The following is a 24,800-nucleotide window of genomic DNA, read 5'->3' as shown; positions in this document are numbered from 1 at the left end:
AGTGACAAAAACGAACTGAAACTGAGGACCTGAGGACTGAAATTAAATCGGAGTCTAAGTTGCTTGGCAAACTGCGCATGCGTCACTTTTAGTCAATGAAAAGCTTCGTGCCACAAAACATTTGCCGCCAACTGGAGTCCGAAAATGGCTTCGTTTTTCGGAGAAGTCTGTTGCAGATGTTGCTGGTGTTCATGGTGTTGCTGTTGCAGATGTTGCTGTTGCTGGTTGTCCCGTGGTTGTTGTCGTTGTCAGCGGCAACATAATCATCGGCGCGTGTTGCTCACTTTGCTGGCAGACAACTGGCAAACCAAAAACACAGCATACAGAACGCACAACAATCCTGGCGCACAATTCGCGCCATGTCATGTCAACGAGACAGTCGAGACAAATGCCACAGATCCCCGGCCAAAAAGACCCCCTTTTAACCAACCCTACAAAAAGCCCACCCATTGTCAATTGTCTTGTGGGCTTAACTTTCCTTTATTTCTGTGTTTCCTTTTTTTTTTACTCGCTGTCTGTTTAATTTCTTTTATCAACAAGCTGCGGTCCCCAGTCCTTCTGGCTATCCTTTCAATTGTCATTTGCTTGTTGCGTCGCCTACACTCGATTGGCTATCGTATTTCCCAGAATCTGTATATGTCGGTTGGTTACGCGTGGAAAGCCCTTTGTAATCGTCAGTTAATTTGATGCATTGGTCTCGCCTCTGGTTACCAAAATCTGCTTAAGTTAATTGGGACTTAAGGGGTTTTTACACAAGGGTACGTAAATAGTTGTTTAAGGAAGTAATTTTGATGCGATGTAGATGGGAGAATTATAAACAGAGCTTTTAAAGCTTATTTGATTAAGATAAAGTATGTGTGAAATTGTAGTATAATCATTAAAGATTACTTGGGCTCAACACGTTTTTTACTGAAAGTATGAATTAGTTCAATTGAATTCTTAGTAACTTACTTACCAAATGAAATATATTTCTTCTTAGCTTCAGCTTTCAAAATGGGTACTAATTAAGAAAAAAGAGCCTTTTTAATATTCATTAAATAAATTATTGATTTTTTATTAAGTTTTTTATAAGGAAACTATTTAAAATTAAATAAAATTGACAAAAACTTGCAATTAATATCTTCTTACTTTTAATTTGTAGCTACAATTTATTTAATTTTAATGAATATTTGTATTTATGTATCTATGACATAAGGGTGACTATTTACTGGAAAATCAAAGGTAAAGTACAAACAGAGGACTTAAACATTTTTGGTAAAGCATCCCCTTGAACCCTGCTGACCTTTTGCAATGGTCTTTAGCCACGTATCTGGTCAGGTAAAGCCCTTGTAATCGCTTGTTAACTTGACATGACGATGCTTAACTGATTTATCTGTCTCATGGCTAAGACCCGGCATTGATGGACATGATGGATAGACCAATCGATGAATGGACAAAGACAAGGAGGAGCAGGAAGCGATTTTTGGACGATGAAAGATTGGTCCAGCTTTTTGCCACTTTCCAAATTAAATCGCTTAGTCGAGCGTTTAAATTTAATGCATTCGAGCTGCTTAGCCTCGTCTGCAGTTAACGTTTTTAGTCTGTTTGCACACCATCGGACTGCACTCAATCTGCATCTCTACTTAGCCAAATTGCATCTTGGCCTGGTCTCAAATGCTGGCCCATAAATTTCAGCCTTTTGTGTAAAACTTTTTTGATTTAACAAGCAAACAAGATAAATTATGCCTAAATACACACCGAGTTGGCAGAAAGATGGCCACTTGTTGAGATTTTCGTCCCGACTTGAGTCAATACAATATATTGTGACATTACACAATGGCATTATGCCTGATTATGCTCGTGTAAGACCCGTTATTTATTATGAAAATCTGCTGGCTCAGAATTTCATTTAAAAGTTTCGGGTTCATGGCTCAGGCAAATACAATTTGCAATTTCACAAATTCTACAAGGGAGCAAATCTTAAATGCGCCGTATTCTGACCATGGCCAATGGGACTGGCAGTTTTAGGAGGCGAGTGGCGTCGGGAGTCGCTTGAGCCTCGGGCCGGGCCATTTTAATCCCTTTTAAATTGATATTGTAATTGGTTTCTGTATGTAGTTATGAATTTCAATATGTCGGCCGGGCTTTCCCTCTAGTTGCTCCATGTTTTCTGTTTGTCTTTCACGTGGGTTCATGTGCGTCCTGCTATCCTATATGTGTTATGTATGAATTATGTGATTTTGGCGGCCTTAGCTGTTGGTACCCTTGTGCTGGTGTGGATTACGTAAGGCAATTCATATTTGCTTTGTGGTGAGTTATAGTTGATATTTGAGTAGTAGCACTGGGTATTCCTTGAATTTGTGGGGATATCTGTCTATAGTCTGTGTATTATAACATAGGTATTATATTAATTAGTTGATTTATTTATTGGGTAATTCTGTAATGTCATGAACATTAACCTTTTTAGGAACAATACCAATTTTTTTTACAAATTAAATGATCTAAGTGATAATAATACTCATTAAAAATTGTATAGATAAATTATTTATTTATTTACTTATAATTATACAATGTATACTTTCCCATATGTTTTAGTAAATCTTTTTATTTAACAAAACTTGTATTTAAATAACCGTTTTATAGTTATGGAAAAAATGGGGCCTAATATTTATGTCAACAAAAATAGCATAGACAATTTATTATTTTTCCATTCATAAATTTTCCTAGAAAAACTTTATATACCTTTATTGTTTGTTCTAAAAGGGTATCACTACTGCATGGAAAATTTAATGTGTCATTAAATATATCATTTCATATTCCTGGGCATACTCATTCCAATAAAAACCTGAATAACACAAAATCATATTCATATTGTTTATGCAGTACTTAGAAAGCTTAACTCTTGATACTTTCAAACTTCAAATGCCTTTAAACTCCAACCGTAAACTAATTACATTTACGCAATTAAAAACTTTAAATCTTCATTTAATTTATAAAGTTTATCACACAAGCTAATCGCCTCCTAAAACAAGCTTTCACATAGCCGAAACTATCAAAAACTTTCGACTTTAATAAGCCATAAGAACTTTGCTGTGAATCCAAAATCTAAGGCGACGCAAAAGCGTTAGATTTATGGGAAAAGTATTTCACAACTCCACTCCACTCCGGCCACTTAATAAATATTTCACGACCCACTAAAGATGTCGGCAGACCTGACATCGCAACGCCGCTTAAGTAATTATGAATATGGAGGCAATATCCAGGCGACAGCTTCCCATCTTCACCTCGAATACAAAACAAATGTGACTGAGAAGAATCTTTTGATTGCGCTTAGGGGACACATTTAAAGGTGAAAATTTTACAGCCTACCATCGCCTTTCTCCTTCGTCCTTCCCAAAACGGGAGTAAAGGGATCCTGTCCCTCTAGTTTTTCTCAATGGGGCTTCAGCCACGCACAGGTTGCCCATTACGTGGTATTTGTCCTTATTTACCGTTAGAGGCCACCCACCTGGATGCTTGGTTTATAAAGCACCTGCTTAACCCTAAAAGCGGAATCCACAACAAAAAATAAGTAAGGAGAAAATGACACTGACAAAAAAAATTAAATTTTTAAAACCTACATTTTTAGCTTCTGCCTTTCTAAACTAAATAAGGGATCCTTTTTGATAAATCTTATATGTATACCTGAAATAAAATTAGAACTCGCCAAAACAATCATCTTTAAAATTATTTCAAAAATAAATCCTTGCCTTAATGTCGAAAATTGAACTGCACTCTAAATATGTGGTTCTATTAAAGGTATAATAAATATCAATATTTTCTTAGATTACCAAGATCTATTTTTATTATCGGGAACCATTTTTCTTGGCCATTAATTTTTTTTCAGTGCCCAGAAGTGGGCAACAGGAAGCTGTGGCAATAAAAGCAAATCCGTATTCAAGGTGCACAAGCCGTCTGAAATCTTTTGGGAACCAGAAAGCTGCAACGTCGACGGGTTCACTTTGGGCTAGCCAGCAGATTATGTATTTACAGTCAGATAACTCCCGTTATGGCCAAAGTTTCCCCTTCCAACCTATTTCCCTTCATTGTTGTTGTAATAAGGTAACTGCCTAGATGATTGCCGGCAATTGTTGACCATGGCCCAAAGGCTTTCGGCCATATCTATGGCCAAGTGTGTGAGGGCGAAACTTAATGCTGAGTCAGCAAAAATCGGGTGTCGCCCATTTTGTTTATCTGCATAATAAACTCACCTCAAATTATTGAAGCCCGCATTTTGGACACGTTCGTGTCATCAGCAGGTGAAAGTCCCCCAAAAGGAACAACGCCTTCGGGACTTTTGTTTGTTCAACAAAGAAAGAGACTTGGACCGAATCAAGCAAACTTCTCAAATTTCATATCTAAGTGCTTTTTTGTGCATTTCTTATAAATTTACTCAACTATCAAATTGCTGATGAATATTAGGACTAATGGAACGGTACTCGTAGCCTCCAGAGAAAGGCGAAGAAAAATGCTTGACTATTTCAACAAATAATAAAACAGTATTCTCTTACTATTAAACTTCAGGTTTATAATCAATAAATTAAACGAAGTTATAAATACCTTTGCTAAGACACCTTTTAGGTGGTTTTTCGGAATGGCTTTTGGTTTTACTTGACTAAATACAACCTCATAAGAGACGTTAGTAAGGAAAAGCATTTAGCAGTCAAAGTCAAAGGAAGATCAAAAGCCCCTTAACTAATGAATGCTTTAATATGCTAAACAGAAAATAATATTAGGAACTCACTCGGAACCCTACACTACAAATCCGAAACTGGGTCTAGGCTGCCAGATGTAATCAAACCCCTGAAGAGGTGCAGCCAAAGCGCCACAAAGTATGCAACTATTTATGCACATGCTTAATGCTGAATGCAAAGGTTGCCAAAAGCTGGCAGGGAATTTTAGTTTGCTTAAAAAATTAAGTACCCCTCGTGTTATATAATTCTGAACATGACATCTATGTCTGCTTGTCTGTCGGTCTGCCATTCAGTAAAGTTGCCATGGTGCGGCTTTTTTGGGATTCCCAGCCGGCAGTCAGAAATGTCACAGGCCATGATGATGACGCCCACCGCCTCTACAGCGTAAAATATTATTTAATGCCCTGTGACAGATGAGTGAAGCAATATCGTTTACATGCATTACCTATATGCATATCGCTATGTGTGAGAGCAGCTATACGAAGGCTCTGTAGGTGGTAGGGGCACTCAGACAGATTGCCATAATGGCGGGGCTTGAGTTGGGTGGACTAAAATCACTTTTAAGCCAACATTTTCCTGCCAGCGCCCCCTGCTAAGTTTTAAAACCAAGGGAAGTCGGGGTCGCGGGAGCTGCGATTGAATGCCTGAAAATCGCTGGCATTTATGCTCGTGAATATTTTCGGTGGTGTCTGTCTGTCCACTTATTTATGTATTTCATATGAAGCGGTATGGGTCTCTAATTAAATTGCAACTGCAAGAGCTGCAAGGGCATTGGAGATGGAATTTATACTCCAATGACCTATAAACTAGAGAGTTGTATGCGCTGCGCATCAGGTATAAAAAAGGTTTACAAAATGTCACTTTAAAGTTTAAATAATTCAAGTATTTAATGTAATACAATTAAAACTATACCTTATTTTTATACCCGTTACTCGTATAGTAAATAGAGAACACCTATATACTTTTGATCAGGATTATTTGCAGAGTTACCCTAGCCATGTTCGTCTGTCTGGCCTGGCAATAAGCCTGGCAATGACCCTCGCAATGATCCTTACTGTAAACCTCGCAATGACCCTCGCAATAAGCCTCACAATGACCTAGCAAGTACCCTCGCAAGTACCCTCGAAATGATCCTCCCGATGACCCTCGCAATGAGCCTTGCAATGGTCCTCGCAATTAGCCAGGCAAAGATCCTCGCATTAAAACTCGCAAAGAGCCTCACAATGAGCCTCGCAATAAGCCACGCAAAGAGCCGCGCAATGACCATCACAATGAGGCTCGCAATTAGCCAGGAAAAGATCCTCGCAATAAGCTTCACAGAAAGCAGTCGCTCTGGCGAACAATTTTTAAAGCTTATTGGGTTAAAATTTTTTTCAGTGTACAGTTGTTTTTCTCAGTTTGTCAATATCTATGGGTACATTTTTCAGCTGAGTAACAGGTGAATGGAATTCGAAACATTCGACTCTTTTGTTAAGACTTAAATAAGTATTTATCCCAAAAACGTGTTCTTATTTATCCTATTATTCTATAAAAATGATCATTTCAAATTGCCCTTTAAAAAGTTTTTATATGTAAAAGTAGTTTACTCAGCTTGTTGTTTATTAATTGTCTGCATACATTTATTTTTTGGCTAGAGAGCAATTAAGAACTTTACGTAATCACTGCTGTTATATAAAAGCGGAACGATTTTTTATGCATTCAATTTCCACTTCATCGAAATAAAAACTCCCAGAATGCATACATTTATTTTTAAACTCATACTGATTTTTATTTTATTTTTTTTTGGCAAGTGCATGAACATTCATAACATAAACGAATGGTACAATAAATTCGATGAAAAATCTACAATGGCAAGCATCAAAAACAAATAAATGGTGGAGTACTTACAAATTTAATATTGTTTTAATAAAAGTTTACTTCCCTGTTTAAACTTTATATAATAATGTTTAAATATATACCTTTTGTTTAAAATATACGTATACCAGGTAAGTATTTTAACGATACAAAATTAAACAAATTAGGTGATTATCACTAAAAATGAATTAAAACGTCAATTGTATATGCTGCAATAAACATGGTTTTTCGTGTTTTGATGTCGTTGGCATAGACACCTACACATAAATATTACAACTTTAATTGAAACACAAAAAATACAAAGCACCGAAAAAAACGTAGAAAACAAATATTTGCATATATGAATGCCGTATATTTAAACAATTTGATCAATTAAAAGCAATTTTACCCAGAAAAAGGCAGCAAATCCTCGAACAAAATAAAAAAAGCATTTCCCTGGCTGAAAAATGCAATGAAAAAGGTTGTATTAAAACAAAAAACTTTTCGACATATTTTTTGGGGCCATACACTGCTTCGCACACACAAATTGCCCACCAATGGCCGTCGAATGAGTTGGCAACTGAGGTGTGGCTAACAGGGGGTTATAGCCATATAGCCTCCACCCTCGCCGATTGAATGAAATTTCACGCTGAAAATCACATTGTTTACCAGCGAAACAATTGCGAGACGATGGGGATGCAAAAAAAAAGAGCTCTATCGCACACAAAATGCGAAAAAAATAAAGTATAAAAACGGTTGGCGAGGGCAAGAGCAACATGAAAATAACTGACATTTGTTGCTGCTGCTCGTTTTCGCTGTTGCATGTTGATTTTCCCTCCTGATGCAGTCGTCGTTGTTGTTGTCGCCGCTTTTCCGGCTTTTGTTGTTGCGTTTTTCCCTTACTTTTGTTTTGGCACGCGCTCGGTACATGGAAACATTCGTTGTCGCTGATTGCAGACACGCATAAAGAGCTCAAAGCCCCAAAGGAGTGGTTCCATTTTGGCAATAGTCGACTGGCAAACACCCTAGTTTTGTGAAAAAAGTTTTTGTTTCCTTAAAGGACTGAAGGAAAATTTATCTTTATAAATTCACAGTATCGATTTCCTTAAAAAATAACAAAATATATGACTAATCAATTTTTAAAATGTTTTCCAAGATTTTAACAGAATTTTTTGGTGTACAATATCACATTTAGCAAAACCATTTGAAAGAAACAAAAGCCCCATCTTCCACTTTACTTTCCTTCATTATTCGTGGTCACAAAACATTCTTCTAACATGTAATACAAATATCTACGATAGCCACATGAACATTTAAAGAAACATTGTTATATTTAATATCTCTGGAGACGAATTACTGCTGTCTAACTTTTCTTACAGCTAATCCACTAAAAATAAATAATAAATTCCCCACAGAAACAGAATTAAAAGAAATTTTAATTTTGTATACCAACCAATTCACATTAACATCTCCATTTCTAAGTGACCCATCAAAATACCTATAAAGTCATCATATTGCCTATTAAAATTTCCTTTTCGGCAACCCATGGAAATCGGATATTTTTTAAAAGCCGAAAAAAACTTGAGTAATGAACCTGCACGCATGGCTGAAAATCTCGGTTAGTTAACTGAACTGCTCGGTCCACAAAAAAGCTTAACGGACAGAGGGGTCAATGCAGTTGGCAGCTTCCGTTTTCGATTACGGCCCCCATTCCCCCAATTTGGCCAACAGATGCACCATCGACCAGTGACCACGTGGTCGGCCACAGGAGCGTCGGTATTTAATGGTCTCATTGCGGACAATGCCGGAACTCGCTGCCAATCGATTCGATTCTGTCCTGTGTGTGTGTGCCACAAATTTATGATTTCCTTTCGATTGTTTTCAATGCATTTATTGGGTGCTCAAAATGGACAGCAGGCGGTGACTATTTTGTTGACCTCGTAGCACTGGCCATCGGCAGTGCAGATCAGTTGGGTGCGGGTATTGCTCCTTCGGCCAAATCCTTCCCTTCGCCAGCTGTGGTAGACATCCGTGGCACTGATTCCATAGCCATCCATCAGCCAGTTCTGCAAATCCGCCGGAAAACTCTCATACACCGGCACACTCTGAAATCAAAGACAGCCAGATTATTATTACCGATTTCCGTTCACAACTGCAAGTGGAGGAAAAAAAGTTGATTGTCTATTGGATAAAGCCATAGACAAGTACACAGAGGAACAAACTTATAATCCTAAATAAATCAATTATATTATAGCGCAATTTAAATTGAGTGATCTTTAAGTCAATATAAAACTTTTAAAGCAGAGAGAACTAAAAATCATATTAATAAGGAATTAAATTTACAAAAACCATCAAGCCTATACGATATTACATATTAAGATATATCATTTTTAAGTACCTAGAAAATATATTTTTTTTTAATATTCAATAGAACATTAATTTTTAAATTGACAATAATAATAACATAAAAATGTATTATAATTTTTAAGTACCCCCTTTTAATAACATTTACCCTTTTAAGTACCTCCTTTTAATAACATTTACCCAACTAAATATGTTTATTTAAGCTCCCTTACAACAACAGTTTTCAAATTAATAACAATTTTTCCCTGTTTAGCTTTCCTATCTCCTACTTTATGATCCTGCTGGTCATGACATTGTTAAGGAATCAGCCCGACAGTCCGTTTTTCTTGTACTTCCTTTCCTTGCTAAAGCGCTCGGAAATTAATTTCCGGTGCAACGCTGCGTATGAGCGATGCGATGCGATATATACTGGCAATTACAAGTGCAAAATGAAATTAATAAGGAAGTGACGTCCGAAAGGGGGACGTGCAAACAGGGGCGAGTTGGCAAAGGTACAACGAACAAGCGGCGATAAAAATGTGCAAGTTTGTCAACTAATTAAAAAGGGAAGCAGCTACCTGGATGAGTTGCAGTTTGAGGAACAGGGAAATTGTCGGCACAGGGACATTGGCAACTTAATTGAAAACTGCAGTAAACAGCGCCAAAGCAGTTTAGCCATGTTATATATTTTATGGCCAAAGGGGGCCGCTGGTAAAGTTTGCCCAGTTGATATAACAAACATATGTCTCGTTATATACGCAAGAAAAAAAACTAAGTACAAAATATTTCTAGTTGCAAAAATGTAACATTTTAAGACAAACTATACAGTTGTTGAACGTTGATGCACTAAGAGCAGTACAAACAAGTGGCCCAAACGTCACCATGCATTTTTCAAAAATTGTAAAATTTTTAATGTTGTAAAAACCATTTTGTATTTATAATCTAAACTAAAAATCTACTTTTATATTATGGATATAAAAACAGTTGAATTTTTTTTGGATCTAAGATCTCGTTCCTGGCATAAATCACAACAGCAGAAAGAATATTTGGTAAAAATCTTAAAGCTATAGCCTTACTCGATTGAACTCTGTATTAAATATAGAAAGAGCTACAACAGCTGTATGTGTATATAAACATTTTCCTTAAGCTTAAAAATAGTTTCAACAGTTAATTTACTAAGGTGTTTATTGTAGAAAAATGTAATTAGGTTAGATTTTAGGTCTTTTTGAGGTAGAAATCTTTATATTCGGAGTAATTCATTTCGGAATTAAAAACTTATTCTAATGCCATAATAAAAACTTTACATCTCAAACTTTGGTAACGAACCCCTTTGAATGGCCTCAGTTGACTGGGGACTGGGGGCGCCAAATCAGGGCGTGGCACACAGGCCGAGAGTGTTGCATTTCCGTTAACGTCAGAGTTAAAGCGAAAGGTAAACTAAAGTTCCGTTTGCGAAGTACGAAGGACGAAAGGCAGCGTTGCCGCAGGAGCGGCAGTCTATAAATTTTAGCCAGCTAGCCGAAATCTGGGAGCGTGCTTATTAAATTTGAGCAGAAAATGGAATTTCACACTGCAGCAAGAAGGAACCCAAACACAAACAGGTGACCGGTGGCCGGCTAATTAAATTTACCAATTAGACAGACAAACACTTGAGACACAAAAGTCCGAGCTGGTCCAAAAACACAGACTAAAAACGGAGAGTCCTTGGGGCTGCTCCAGACAAAGTTGAGTGTTGCTTTTGATTAACTTAATTTGACTGGCTGCAAGGCCCAGGGAAGCTTTTGCCGAATCAACATCAAAGTTAATTAAAAATACATAAAACCCATAAACATAAGTGCCGAGTTATCATGCGAGGGGGCGTGGCAGCGTCATTAAGTCACCATGTCGACTTAATTACGAAAACTGTCACCGAATTCGTGCTGAGAGTCGTTGAAAAATGTGGCTGTGAAAAATGTGCGATAATTATTGCCACAATTTATCTCGTCTAAAAGCGAGGAGACCAAAAAAAAATACAGATTCTAAAACAACATAATTATTTATGACGAAGAAGGAGGCGACATTGCAAAGAGGAAGCAATAAAAAGTAGGAAAAGTGATAAATATGCGGCAGTTTTTCTCCACCCCATGCGTAATCACAGAATCCTTGAAGGATCTCTGGGGAGAAAAAAGCGGAAGTCCTTTGTTGCTTTTTTGGCCGGGTTTAAAGCCAGAGCATAAATAAGCAGCAAATTATTGAACGTAAAAGTTGCCAAATCAGCAGTTGGGGCAAAGGTCCTAAAAGCTAGAAATCACTTGGAAAAATTAAGTTTTTAAGTTTAAGGTATAACAAAAAAAATTGATATAATGTTTGAAAAATAACCGAAAAATAAGTATTTTAAGGATGTATCTTAAAATTGTATAAATTCTTTTAACAATATGAATTGTAGGGACATAATAGGACAACTAAAAAATTATAAATTATTATTACTTAACATTTTTTATAGTTTTGTATTGTTATTATTTATTTAATATTAATTTGAGATATTTTAAAATTAGTTAATTATATTTCAAGTCATAAATCATTAAAGAATATTTAAGCTTTAATCATTTTATGCATAGCTTTTAACAATTTATAAATATTTATTCTTTAATAAATAAATGAAAATTTATAAATTTTAACAAAAATGTATGAATCTTATAGTAACTGTTGCCCTTAAATAATATTTTGCAATTATAACACTAGGGCTAAGGCATAATAATTAATGGAAAATACAAAATCTTATCTTTCGACAATCGTTTTTTTTTCTGTGCACGAGTATATAGTAGTATGGTATGGCCTTGCCTTTAGGCATACCAAACAAAACACTTTTCAATTAAGCAACTTGTCAGCCCAGCGGCCACTGCCAAGGCGGCTGCTCTGTTGGCTCACGCCCACCGCCCACCGCCCACGGCTTCCCGAAAGGCGAAAAGGTTTAACACCGACAAACACCCACACACACACACTAAGGAGAACACACAAACACAGACACACACACCACTGCAGACACAGATGCGAAAGGGAAGTCCCCCAAAGGAATATGGAAAACAAATTGATGGAGGTAGCTTCTTAGTATTGGAAGCCAAAGGATACCCTTTAGGTTAATAATAAATATAAGCTAGGAAAAACAGAAGATTAAGCAGTAAAATTCAAATCATAAACCTGTTAATTCATACCTAAGCCCATTAGGAATTTTCAATACAAAGTTATACAGAAACAAATTATTAGAACCCCTTTACTTAAAACACGCTAGATTTTTAAATATTCATAAAGTAAATATTTACAAAGCTAAGAAAATATTTCAATAACTCATGAGTTGTACATTTTATGTTTTATAACAACCAACAATAAAAGTTTATTTGACTTTGGCCTTGATAAATTTGTAAAGTATTACGTAATTTAATAAAATTATGTAATGCATGTATTTTTGGATAGGCAAATATGTAAATAATTAATTATTAATAATTAATTAAATAATTAATAATTAATTAATTAATAATTAATATAAGAACTAATAAGGGTTCAAGAAAACATTTTACCATATATAATTAAGATATGCAAAACGAGTTTTAAAATAAAATGGAAAATTGCTAGTTACCTAAAAAACCCCTTCTCAACCTTTACAGATTTTGCTGGTTTCTATTTATACATTTAATAGTCCCTTCCTCAGCCACCATAACGCCCTCCTTAACACCCCTTGAAAATCAATTAATCTCCAATACGATGACCCGCTGGCTGTTACAACCCAGTCCCCAGCCATAGCAAAACCGATCAGGATGCCTGCAGGGTATGGCCCTTAAAAACGTGGAAAGGACGAAAAGAAATGCCTGGCATACTTTTCGGCGCAAGCATATTTACGTTGCATGTATTGCTAACGAGCTGAAGAATTATGACTCCATTAGATGAGCAGGGGGGATTTTCGGGGGCTCTTCGGATGCTTAGAGAGTCCCCCGCATAGTTAGCCTTAAAGTTCCCGGCCATTTGCTTGTTGTTTTTTCCTTGGAGAGCCCCCGACTGAGGAAGTGACGCCATTTTGTGCAGATTACGCTTTGATGAACTCACTGGAAATGGTGAAGATAGGTGGTTGGAGAGGTTGGTAAGGTTGGGGAGGTGCCAAGTGAAGGCCCTGGGCCTTCGACAAACAGCTGAGCCAGACATCGGCGTAATGACAACGTCAACAAGACACCAAGAGATTGAATTTACAGAACAAACAATTTTCATTTGCAGTTGAATTAAGCAAAGTAATCCCCAGTGGACATTTTCCTTGTTATTTTTTTTTCCTCGTCCTCAGAATCAAACGGAGGGCGATGGTTGCAGTCGAATTGGATGGGCTGCCAACAGCCTAATGAGCAGCGGTTTTGGCTACACAGAAGTATCCAAGTAAATCCCGGCTTGGCCAGAAATAAGAAGTCTTGGATTCGTAAGTTCACTGAATCTAAAGTTTTGGGTGTTACATCCCTGAATAGAATTGAAAATACAAAGGAAATTCTTTTGTAGTTCAGTATTTTATCTAAAGGGAACAGTGTAATATTCTAGTAATGTTAATATTATAATCAGCAAAGCTTATATACAACAAGATTCATAAAATAAATAAACCATTTACTAAGGCATGTAGTTTTTTGTTTGACTAAACCTTAGGAAAATCTAAGCTGCAAGCAAATAAAGCATTTAACTATCATGTTTTAAGAAAACAATTTAAAGAGAGTGTAGATAAATTTGAAAGCTTATGAATAATTTAAAAAGTTAAGATCATAAGCTATCAAAATTTTGTTTTATCAAGAATTTTAGGCTTCCAGGAAATAAAATCAACAAGCAAGCTTATGCGATAAAAAAAACTTAGCTTATACAAAAATTCTTGGAAAAATGGGGCTGCAAACCCATCATATGGTTGTTCCTTATCAATATGAAATATTTAAGTACCAAGCAACCAAGCAAGTCCCTTATCACTACCAACTAAATAAAACCTAAACAAACTCCCCTGCCCTCCAGCTCCAAACCATATATCTCCCACTATCAGTGTCGTTTGTTTTGCATAAAATTTGCATTTATTTGTGCGAGACAATCTGCGAAATTGAAAGCAGATGTCTCACAGCGAACCAACCAGCCAAGACAGAAGCCACACCAGGATCATCATTGCAAAAATGCAATACGGAACATTTCAGGAGATGGGGTAACAAAAATCGACTCTCAAGACCAAGTTCCCTGGGGGCGGCAAAGTAGATATTTAAATTTTTGGCCAAAACCCTCGAAAAATATACTGGGGACGAGAATAGAGCATAGAAAGCCAGTACGTAGATTGTGGCCATCCGTTGCAAGAGATACCATCTCTTTATGCAAGTGCTAATGAGAAACTTTCGATGCATGCCTTAATCCAGGCTTTTTTCGGCCTTAGCTGCAATCTCGGCCAGTGAAATTGGTTTGGCTTTGAGGCAATTTTGGAGAAGTTGATGATGTGATTATTACGGCAAAATGTGCATTTTCAATCAAACTGCTGCAATAGAAGTCCAACGAGGTATCCTCCTAGCAATGGATATTTTTGGGAAAAATCAACAAGGATATTAGCTCTGCAGGTTCGAAATTAAAAATGGTTTCCACAAAATTTAAATCCATTTCTACGGGTTACATGGCAATCAATGGGAACACAACTATTATACAATACAATTTTTGATGAGAATATATATTTTTGGCTTCATTATAAAATCACAAAACATTATTAATTTTACATTTTTAAATTTCTTTTCACATTTTGTGTTACGTGTACAAAACCGTCATAAGGAAAAAACCTATTTGGTAGGACTTTAGAAAAAATAAATTAAGAAACCTCTATTAATTTGGAAAATAAATGGTTTTTTAACGCGTTTTAGTTTTAGTCTAATTAAAGGTTTTACATTCGAAGTTCTTTTTTGTTAACTATTTTGAGTATATAAAAAAATTAAATAATAATTATTATGAATATTACTGTTTGTAATACTAAATTTCAAAACCTTAAACATTATTAAACAAATACTATAAGATTACAAGATTATTTAACTTGTGTAATCCTTCCATAACCTTACAAAATCACCTTATCCTGACGTTTTAAAAATCGAAAGTCATTAGTAGCCGTACAAATCATTTACAAAATTGAAATTTCACTGCCCGTCAAGATGCATAATCTCTAGCAATTACTTGGAGTGGGTGTAAACCCAAGCGGAATGATATACTTGGTTCGGGGCTTAATCGGTTATTGCCCTTCGGTTCGATGGCAGTTGAAGGCACTGATAAATCTTTAGCCGCTGCCTGATTGTTTTCAATCCAGCGAAGCGACGTGGCGTGCCTGCTGGCTGTAAATGAAATCCGTCGGCACTGGAGCGTGACCACCATGCGGTCACGTGCCTCTAGAGAAGCTCCTTCAAATCCTACACAACTCCCCCGAAAATACTCCCCTCCACCAAAATGCAGACAGGCTCTGACAGATATCCGGGGTAAAGTTAAAAAAAAATAGAACCTTCGAAAAAGTTAAGCAGCAACAACAGCGTGATTTATGTTGGCAGGAGTTATCTGGCTTACCGATTTCGGGACCCAGGCTTAAAGGCTGCTCACCTGAAACTCATTGGCCATGGCGGCCAGCCAGTTGGGATCCGGGCTCCACGGCAGGAACTGCTCCTGGTTCTCCGCCACATCGACCACCTCCACTTCCTGCAGCGTCGGCGATTCCAGGCCGGCGGCTGAATTTATGGCCAAGGCTAATTGGTACAGCAAAAAACTCGTGCGTCCTGCAATCACAAGAAAAAAGTAGATCACTGTGAAAAAACACTAAGATAAATAAATCTAGTACTTATAAATAAAATTCCAACTTAGAGAACTAAGCACCTGAAGGCTCTTCAATATTACCTATACTTAAAAATAATTAAGTCGACTCAAAGAATTGCTTTACATATACGTTTAAAATATCTTAAATTGATTAGGCTGATTGGTTAGGATATATTATAATATTTTTTTTGTTGCCATGAAACTTTGCATTAAAAAAAAATGATTTCCTTTTTTCCTTTTTCATTTTAGTGATCAATCAAATAATTACTCATCCTCTTATTGTGAACTTTTTATTATCAAACATTTTTTTTAAGCCCAACCGAAATAATCAAAAAACATATTATATGTATTATTTGTTTTTCATTTTTTTAAAAATACGAATACGTAAATATATACAATATATCCATTTTGCTTTACAGTGTAATACTGGCTAAGCAAGAAATTTAATTTTAAAACACTCCACAACGCCCAGCCTTCATCCGAAAAACCCCAAAGTACTCGAGTATCTGAAGCCTCCTCGAGTGCTGTTTTGTTCTCAGATTGTGCGCTAAGCATTTTGTTTGAGTTCAACTAGCTACTTACTGTCAGTTAAGTGCAATCGCCACAGAAAACAAGAAAATGGCAAAGGAAATGGGAAAAGTGGACGGGGGAAATGCGATCCGCTCTCCAGGTGATTGCTGAATGCGCACATGAATCTTTGATAAGCGTCTCGAATTGCAGTCATTAGACAATTTTTGGGTCTCGAATGGCATTATGTCGATGGCAGCTGGCAATCAATTCAACATTTGCGAGAAAAGTTCTTCTGTCCAATCATCAAGCCAAACGAACAAAATCAAATTGTTTAGCAATCACCTGGGAGAACGAAGAAAAAGGCCGGTGATTGACAAAAGCGCTTAAAAGGGGTCCTTTTTTATTGAGGTAATCCCATTCAGCATTGAATGACTCTCTAATTTCCGTTTCAATGGGTTAATACAAATAATGCAGTTTTAGAAAATAATTTAAGAGGGTTAAAGAATAAGATTAATGGATTATATTAGCAAAACTGTCGTATAGTTGTATTTGTTAGTTCTTTTTTTCAGTTTAGATTAATATAATTTTACCAAAAGTTAAATATTCTCTTAATAATAAATATTCGACGTTGCATTCTTACTGCATTGGTTACATATTAGTCATAATTAAATTTATCCTTAAAACAACGAAGCTTTTATACAATAAATTTGTAATTAGTTTATGATCGCGTGAAAATGTATGTTTAACTATAAATATAACAACTCCCATTCCAGTTCTTACTTTATTTGTATAACTTTAGAACCACTTTGGCTTTTATAAATGTATAAATGGGATACCGCCATTATAAACTTATCACTCCATTTTATCCTTGAGATTAATTTTGAAATCGTTTTTCACCTCCGTTCGCTTTGCGATTGCAAACTTATTTAATTAACTTGTGTACGAATTATGCGCTTGTCACTCGAAACTAATTTCCCACTGCAGTTCAGAATCGCTTTTGCCAAGAACTTTTCGTTTCGTTTCGTTCCGTTTTTTCCGCAACTTTGAGCTGTCGCCAAGTGCTGCTGCCATTTCCCCCAGAAATGCGCGTTACGCATACGCCGCGTTGACGTTAATCATACGCCATGTTTAACGCACCGCAAAAAAACTTTGCTTTTGCATCTCGGCAATAAATCACACATTTTTAAGTTGAAAGTTTGCCGAAAAGCAGAAGGAAAAAACAAAACAGCGGGCAGAAAACAAATGCGACAACTGACCCAAAATGTCAGATGGCCAAAAGAAAAACGGCGAAATGGGAAAATGAATGAGGAAAGGCCAGAACAAAGTGAGGGCAACCATTTTCGATTTTTTTATTTGGTTTCTCAAAAGCGAAAGTCGCCGATGATGCAGTGGCTGCTGTTGAGTTAGTGTCAGTCGGTTGTTCGCGGCCTGTTTGTTTTCGCTGTGTGTTTATGTGGGCCAAGTTGAACTGCAGCATCATCACGTGACCACTAGAAATTTGCATTTTAATGGCTGCCCCGGCATTTGGCACTACTTATCCTCAATTGTGCGGAGTGGCAGCGGAAAAAGGAAGAGGTCGAGCCGACGGTGTCAAGGAGGAGCACGGCCAGCGGATGGCAACAATATGTGTTAAGTGTTGTCGTCGGCGCTTAATGATGCCAAGAATAAACTTGCAATAGCACACGCTCAGACAGTAAAAAACTAAAAAAGTACACAGTCATAAAGACCCCGTGAATATTCAAATAAATACCTTTTAAAAGGCAGATGCATGACAAGGCAATAAAAATATAACATCACTTTAATATGATAAATACAACTTATTAATACAAATTATTTAAGAAATTTTATTACAAGTAACATATAATAAATATTATGTTTAATTTTGGTTATTTCATATTATTTGTTTAAATTTAATATCATTTGAATCTAATTTATATTTGAATGTTTTTAATATTCGAAGTGTTACCATGCCATAAGAAGTAGGGATTTTATGAAATATACGCAGTGTGACCATGCAACATAAAGAAAGTTCAAAATTGAATTGCCAGCTATTTTTGTCATTAATATTGAAGAATTAATTAGAGATTTGGGGTATATTTTTTGATGTGTATGCCTGTGCATTTGAGCTGACAACACAAGACGAGCAACAACAGCAACAGCAACAAGGGGCAACGCATCGGTAAACAAACAAACGACGGCAGCGACAACGCGTGACAAATGACACCAGCGACATCAAATTCCGCTTGCAACGCTTTCTGCAACGGAAACGCTATGGGCGGTAAGGCTCCGCTGGGGGCGGAATGATGGTATGATGGTACGGCAGGGAATATAGCACGCGGGCAAGGAATGGGGGCTATGTGAGGTCTAAAGGGAACTGGAACAGGCAACAAGCGGATATAGCGATTGTCGACTAGCAGCAGCGGAAAAAACATGAAGAATATAGGGGCATGACGAGAAAATAGAGAAGAAGAAGTGGGATAATAGTGTCTCACAAAACGCTCAGCAAGTGATAAAGCTACAGAGCTGACTGGCTACAAGGGACAACCAAAAGGAATCAATTATATACGATGTATGTGATTATTGATGACATAGAAACCACAAGAGCTTTAAAATCATTTAATAAGCTGTGTAAAAGTATGCAACAAATAAATACTGCATATACCATAGCATGCTTTTAGAAAGCTTTTAAAACTGGAGAGGTTTCTGTGGCGATCCTAAACGTTGGTTTGTCTTTTTATATTGTAGAAATATGGTTTTATAAATATTTCATTTCCTACTTAGCCAGAGTCCACATTTCGGTGGCATTCATGCTCGGTTGAGTGCCTACGTTGCGCTGCAGCTGCTCTTGACTGTTTTGCCGCCCCCAAAAACCCTTCTTAACCCCTAGTTGCCCCTTCTGCGAGCCACGTCGCTTAGTTCCCAGCTTCTTGAAGAGTCGTGGTGAGCTTAGAACCAGTGACACTTGAGTTATTTTCGGGCTCTCTGTGGAATAGGAATGGGAATGGAAAAAGGCGCAGATTGTGAACTGGCGCAACTAAGTGAAGGTGGAGAACGAAATACCAATTAAGAATGCGTTGACATTCCCACTCGGCCTACCCGCTTCCCACCCTTGAAATCCCACTCCACCTGACACTCCAGCGGAGACCACAGTGCGTATGCGTGATAAACAAAGCTAATTGGAAACTAAGAGTGGAATGGAGTCAAACAAATGCGCAGTGTTACCGAGATTGGAAATATTTTTTTTTTAAGTTAATATCTTTCAAATATATCATAAAATTGTAAAAGACATGCTATTTGTTCTGATTAAAACCAGGCAAAAAAGTCTAGAATAATTCTCACAAACTAATTGGGACTCAAAAGGAATGAAAACACATTTGTTTGGCTTTGCGGTAATTTTTGCATTCAGTGAAGTACAAAAACTAATCAAAAGTTAGTTTGTTATTACTAAAATAATCATTATTATTATTTTAAGCCTTCCATTACTTTCTCTATGCCCGTTTATTTAATAGCCTAACCTAACTGGATTGTTTTCTTATAAACAAAGTTTCTTGAGAAGGTAGCTAAGTTGGCAACACTGATGACTAACGACGACACTCACCTGAAGCGGGCACAGCAGCCAGGACTCTTTGGCCCGGCGATAGTCCTAGCACATTCATCCTTGATTCACCTCCTGCTGCTCCTCTGCGTTCCTCCGGTAATGAAGCAAACACCGATGCCAGCAGGCCCAGGAATATATATAGCCGCAGTCGCGGCTGAGAACTCCTTCTGATTTCTGCCATCCTGGGCTGCAAGGAAGGATTAGAAAATTTGCTTCAATTCAGGCGGCATCAAGTTATTAATACAATGAAGGGGCTTCTTGGAGAGGCCATTGTGTGAAGGAGCACGATCCCGGTCGTAGTGAAATGCAATTGTCTGGCGCATAAACTACAAAACAAAGGGTTCGAGTGGGCCAACTGTTTCCTTGACTGGCTTTTCTTCAGTCAATTTATTGAAAGAAAAGCAGAAGGAGGAATTTTTTTATAGAAATCTCGGGTAACTCTAACTCTACTCTGGTTACTCTTTTAATGTCATTTATTTCAATTTATTTTTAACTTTTATGTTTAATATTGCTTACAATATTTGTTTCGTCTTAAAATTAAAATGTTACCAAAGGTTATAAGAAATTGTTTACACAAAGGTCATATATTAGCATTTTATTGTTCTAATGGATTATTATTGACATTTATTCAATATAATTTCCATTTAATTATCTCTTTTGAATATGAGATTTAGCTTCATTATGGGGAATGTTTGTTGAAATTTCAAGAATATAAAAATATTCAAAAACCCATCTTCCCAACCCAAGTGATGTGATTTATGTAGCAAATTGTTAAGGTCGCTTCAATCTGCTATATCTGACCTCCTACATGCCAATTTTTCTGAGACAAGACTGACAACCAGCATAGATTGCATGCCATGGGTATACTTTGTTCCTGTTATTGCCGGGCTTATTAACGCTCCAGCGAGTCAAGCTCCTCGCCTGTGTATCCCGCTCCATTTCCCCCGCCAAACAGACAGACAAGCACAATGGAAAAATGGGGAAAATCCTTTGGCCTCGGCCATCAGAAGCGGCATCGCATCGACAGCCATTGTTGAGCGCCATCAATTGAGCAATTTGAATGGCGGCGGCTAAAGATTTATAGCCGCACAAGCTTCAAGTGCCCCAAGTATTTGGATCAAGAGTTAAGGACTCTACTGTATGCACATAGAAACAAGCCTTTCAGAAATGGTATGGTCATCAAGAAAAGAACCTATATGGATACTAAATAGATACTTGAACCATAGATATTTGAACCACTTAAATCAATTTATTTATTATTTTACAAATAATTTAAATATTTGTTATGTTAAAATAAATATACTTATTAAAATAAATGTAAGTAGATACTAAGTCGAACCACTTAAGTCACGGGATAAATTATTTTACAACAACCTATATGGATACTAAATAGATACTAAGTCGAACCCCTTAAATCAATTTATTTATTGTTTTACAAATAATTAAAATATTTGTTATGTTAAAATAAATATACTTATTAAATTAAAGGTAAGTATATACTGAGTCGATCCACTTATGCCACGGGATTTATTATTTTACAAATAATTTAAATATTTGGTATATTAAAATAAATATTTTTTTAAAACATACTAAATAAGTATTTATAAGATACCTAAGGAAAGATTAGATAAAATTCCAATGGTACAACTTTTGATGTATTGCAAAAATGGAAATAAAATTTAAAATTAAATTTAAAAAAATCCTTGAGACATATGTTTCTAAAATATTGTATAAATATCACTAAGGTAAATTATTTCATAAAATCGATCAATATATGCATACTAATTAAAGAACTTTAGTCTTAATGAAATCTTTCGGTTTATATATATTGAATTTAAAAAATGAACTGAGTATTCTTCAAGTGCACTATAGAAGACTCTTCAAGTATTTGGCAGCAATTAAGCGCCTTAAAGAGCATTACCGCCATTCACTTTTGCTCTCTTCTCGGCCAACGCGCCATTTAGTGAGTGGGGGAAAACTGAATGAAAAGGAGCGACTGTGAAAAGGATGTGTGGCAGGGAAAACGAGCGTAAATGCACAGACAAAACAAGGAAAACATTCCGAAAGGAAAACCCATCTCGATGCATTCGCTCACTTCCTCTTTTTGAACCCACACACGATTGTCTATCTGCAACTGCCATTTTGTCTTTGTGTCCCGCAAAAACAAACGGAGTAAAACAGGAAAAAAGGATACTTTCCAGGGGAAAACAGGAACATCAGCAAACAGGAAAAGATAATGAGCTCGAATAGGTGGACAAAGCTCCAGAGGAGCAAGGTGAAAATGCTACGATCCTGTGAGTAAATTTTGTAATTTAGCAATTTGACAGAAAGTGTTCATATTTAAATTAGAAAAAGTGGAAGAGACGAACCTTTAATAAAGTTAAATGCAATGAAAAAAAATATCTATTCATCAGCAAACTAAATGGGAATTAATGTTCATACTTAAATGCAATAAATTATAAAGTTCCATTGTTCAATGAATAATGTTCACATATCACAACTTTTTTAACCTAACGAAAATATTGCTAACCATCTGTACCTAAGATTTAAAAAATACAACATAAACCATACAACATTTTTTTTTTGAAATAAAAAGTAAATTTTGGTTTCACTCTTTTAAATCAACAAACTTTTTAATAATTAAGATAGTTTGTAGGTATGCTGTTTGAGCTATTTTCTATCAACAATAAATCACAAAAACCCAACAAAAAAAATATTTTAAAAAATGTTACATTTAATTATTAATTTAAAGAAATACGAATTTTATTTGGATTTCCTTTCTAATCAGTCACTGACAACACCTTTTAAACTCTTAGAAAATCCCAAGCCCTGGAAATCCAAAATAAATCCAATAAAAGCTTACCAATCAGGAACATATAAGAGAATAACAAACACAAATAAATAAACAAAAAATCGCACTCTACTTTTCATTATTTACAGCACTTGCACAAATAAAAAGGGTTAAATAAGACCAATCAATTCTTCTCATACAAATTGAATGCTAAATATTTTTGGCAATTAAATTGCCAGTCGACAGAAACAATTGTATTCTACTCCCTTGTCAGTTGCAGATTTGCCTGTGTCCAATTCCGTCCATTAGTGTTTGTTTGCCGGCTATCTTTGAAATAAAATTTAATTTCACAGCTGGCTATCTTTTTATTACACGTTCAGCTCAGGATGTACTATATATATAAATGTACCGTTAAACGCTGTTCCAATGGCTCGTTGGTTTTAATTGTTACCGCTGTCGAAAAATGCAGACATTCGACTGAACCTCATGAAACTCGAAACGCAGAAGTGACTCGAGCTGAAAAAAAAAACAAAATCGATTGAACTGTAAGAAATCAATGCCTGGAATATTGCCATATAAAGTCAAGTGCCTCTTGGTGCGTGGGCGATGATATGATATTGGATGATAACAAAACAGCGAAGCGCTGATAGCTGCGACTACGCCGCTGGGTTCAAAGGTCGGGAAAGTGAAGCGAAGAGCTGGCGTAGCTGAAAATTAATATGCGTTAAATGTGGAGGGCTGTTTGTCTAATTAAACAGCACCACTTCACGCGATTGCGTTTGTTCAGAAAACGAAAATAAAACTGATAATGATTGCTGAAGAGCAAGGCCAATCATGTTTTGGTGAAATAACCATTAACAAATTTGAAGAGTGTAATTTGAGTCTTACATAATTTCGTGATTTATACACTACTAAAAAATGGAGTAGGAAATTAAGTACCTGCATTTTGAATTAAAAATTTGGTATTAAGTAATTGAAATAAATACAAAAACGTAATGTTCAATACAAAACATATGTACCAAGGTAGAAAATATTAGTTTTGATGTTGGTCATATTTACATTAAATATTTTACGTCATTAAAACAATAATTTCATATTAAACTCAAGTTTAAAAATCTATGAACTAACTATAATTGTTAAACAAAATATTTTCACCTTTAAAGAAAATAAAAAAATTTATAACTAAATAAAAATATTTAAAAAAAAAGATTAAAATTGAATATAAAATCATTGAGCCTATTTTTTTTTAGTCAGTGTATTTTTATTAAGCTATTTGGGTAAATTTAAACTTACTCAACACATATGCTTTTGAAAGATACGTCTGTTTTTAAGAATTTTTATTAAAATTAGTTGAATTATAAAAATTATAATTTACAATAGATTTTATAAAAACATAATCATAACTATTATAATAAGTCCTCTATTATTGTTAAGTCTTTTTTTATAGAAATTAATAGCTATTAAGTGCCCAAGTTCATTTAAAGAGCTTACCCACTATTTATTGTCATGCAACTTGCTGTAGGAAAATATTTTCACAAAAAGCCGAAGAAAAATCCGCCTAAGCCCACCCACTTGCGCCCACTAATTCATTTCAATAATTGAGCACCTTTTCGTGGCTGTTTTTCATGGCGGAAATATGCTGGCAAGGGACTCTGTTAGTTTTGACATTCATTTGACAGTTTGATGAATGAATTAAGCACACAAAAGGCGCAAATATTTATGAAAGAAATTGGAATAAATGCAGGAAAAGCGATGAAGAATGAGTCATAATAGAGAAGTTTAAGGAACAAGAAAACAGGCAATGAAAGGGGCAAATATTCTGAATGGAAATGGAAGAAAAAGGGGAAATATTCAGGGAGATTTCTATCGCTTGCACACAATTTACCTAGCACTTTTTTTTTTTAACTTCTTGTCCTTCTTCTTGGCCCTCCTTTTTTTCCCCTATTTCCTTGTCGGCCCTTAAATGTCTTCGTAACCCCGAGGCCGCCAATTTGCTTCCAATTCCTGCTTCAAGTGTCTGCGAAAAACGAAAATTTTCACCATTCGCGGGAAAGAGAGAAAGAACTGGGCAGATTCGTATCGGGGAAAACAATTTTAAATGGCGCACACAAAATGCCGGAAACCAGACACAAAATGTTAGCGGAAAGGGAAACAGACGTTTACACACACAGACGCAGGCGGCCGCACGCACACATGCACACGACGG

At 36.1% G+C, this 24,800-nt stretch overlaps 1 protein-coding gene across 1 annotated transcript; it reads right to left on the bottom strand.

The window, feature by feature from the left end:
• Window positions 1-8,446: 8,446 nt before the first annotated feature.
• On the bottom strand, window positions 8,447-23,060 carry LOC119554717. Its single transcript, XM_037865730.1, has 4 exons — window positions 23,004-23,060; window positions 19,804-19,990; window positions 15,486-15,658; window positions 8,447-8,650 (listed from the first exon to the last, which is right to left on the bottom strand). Exons 2-4 carry the CDS (start codon window positions 19,982-19,984, stop codon window positions 8,447-8,449), a joined length of 558 nt encoding a protein of 185 aa, XP_037721658.1. The 5' UTR covers window positions 19,985-19,990; window positions 23,004-23,060.
• Between the last annotated feature and the right edge of the window lie 1,740 nt (window positions 23,061-24,800).

Source organism: Drosophila subpulchrella, chromosome 3L, assembly GCF_014743375.2.
Source record: "Drosophila subpulchrella strain 33 F10 #4 breed RU33 chromosome 3L, RU_Dsub_v1.1 Primary Assembly, whole genome shotgun sequence".
Classification (NCBI taxonomy): domain Eukaryota; kingdom Metazoa; phylum Arthropoda; class Insecta; order Diptera; family Drosophilidae; genus Drosophila; species Drosophila subpulchrella.
Note: the sequence above shows the minus strand (reverse complement) of the source record. Positions and strands in the feature narration are given on the sequence as shown.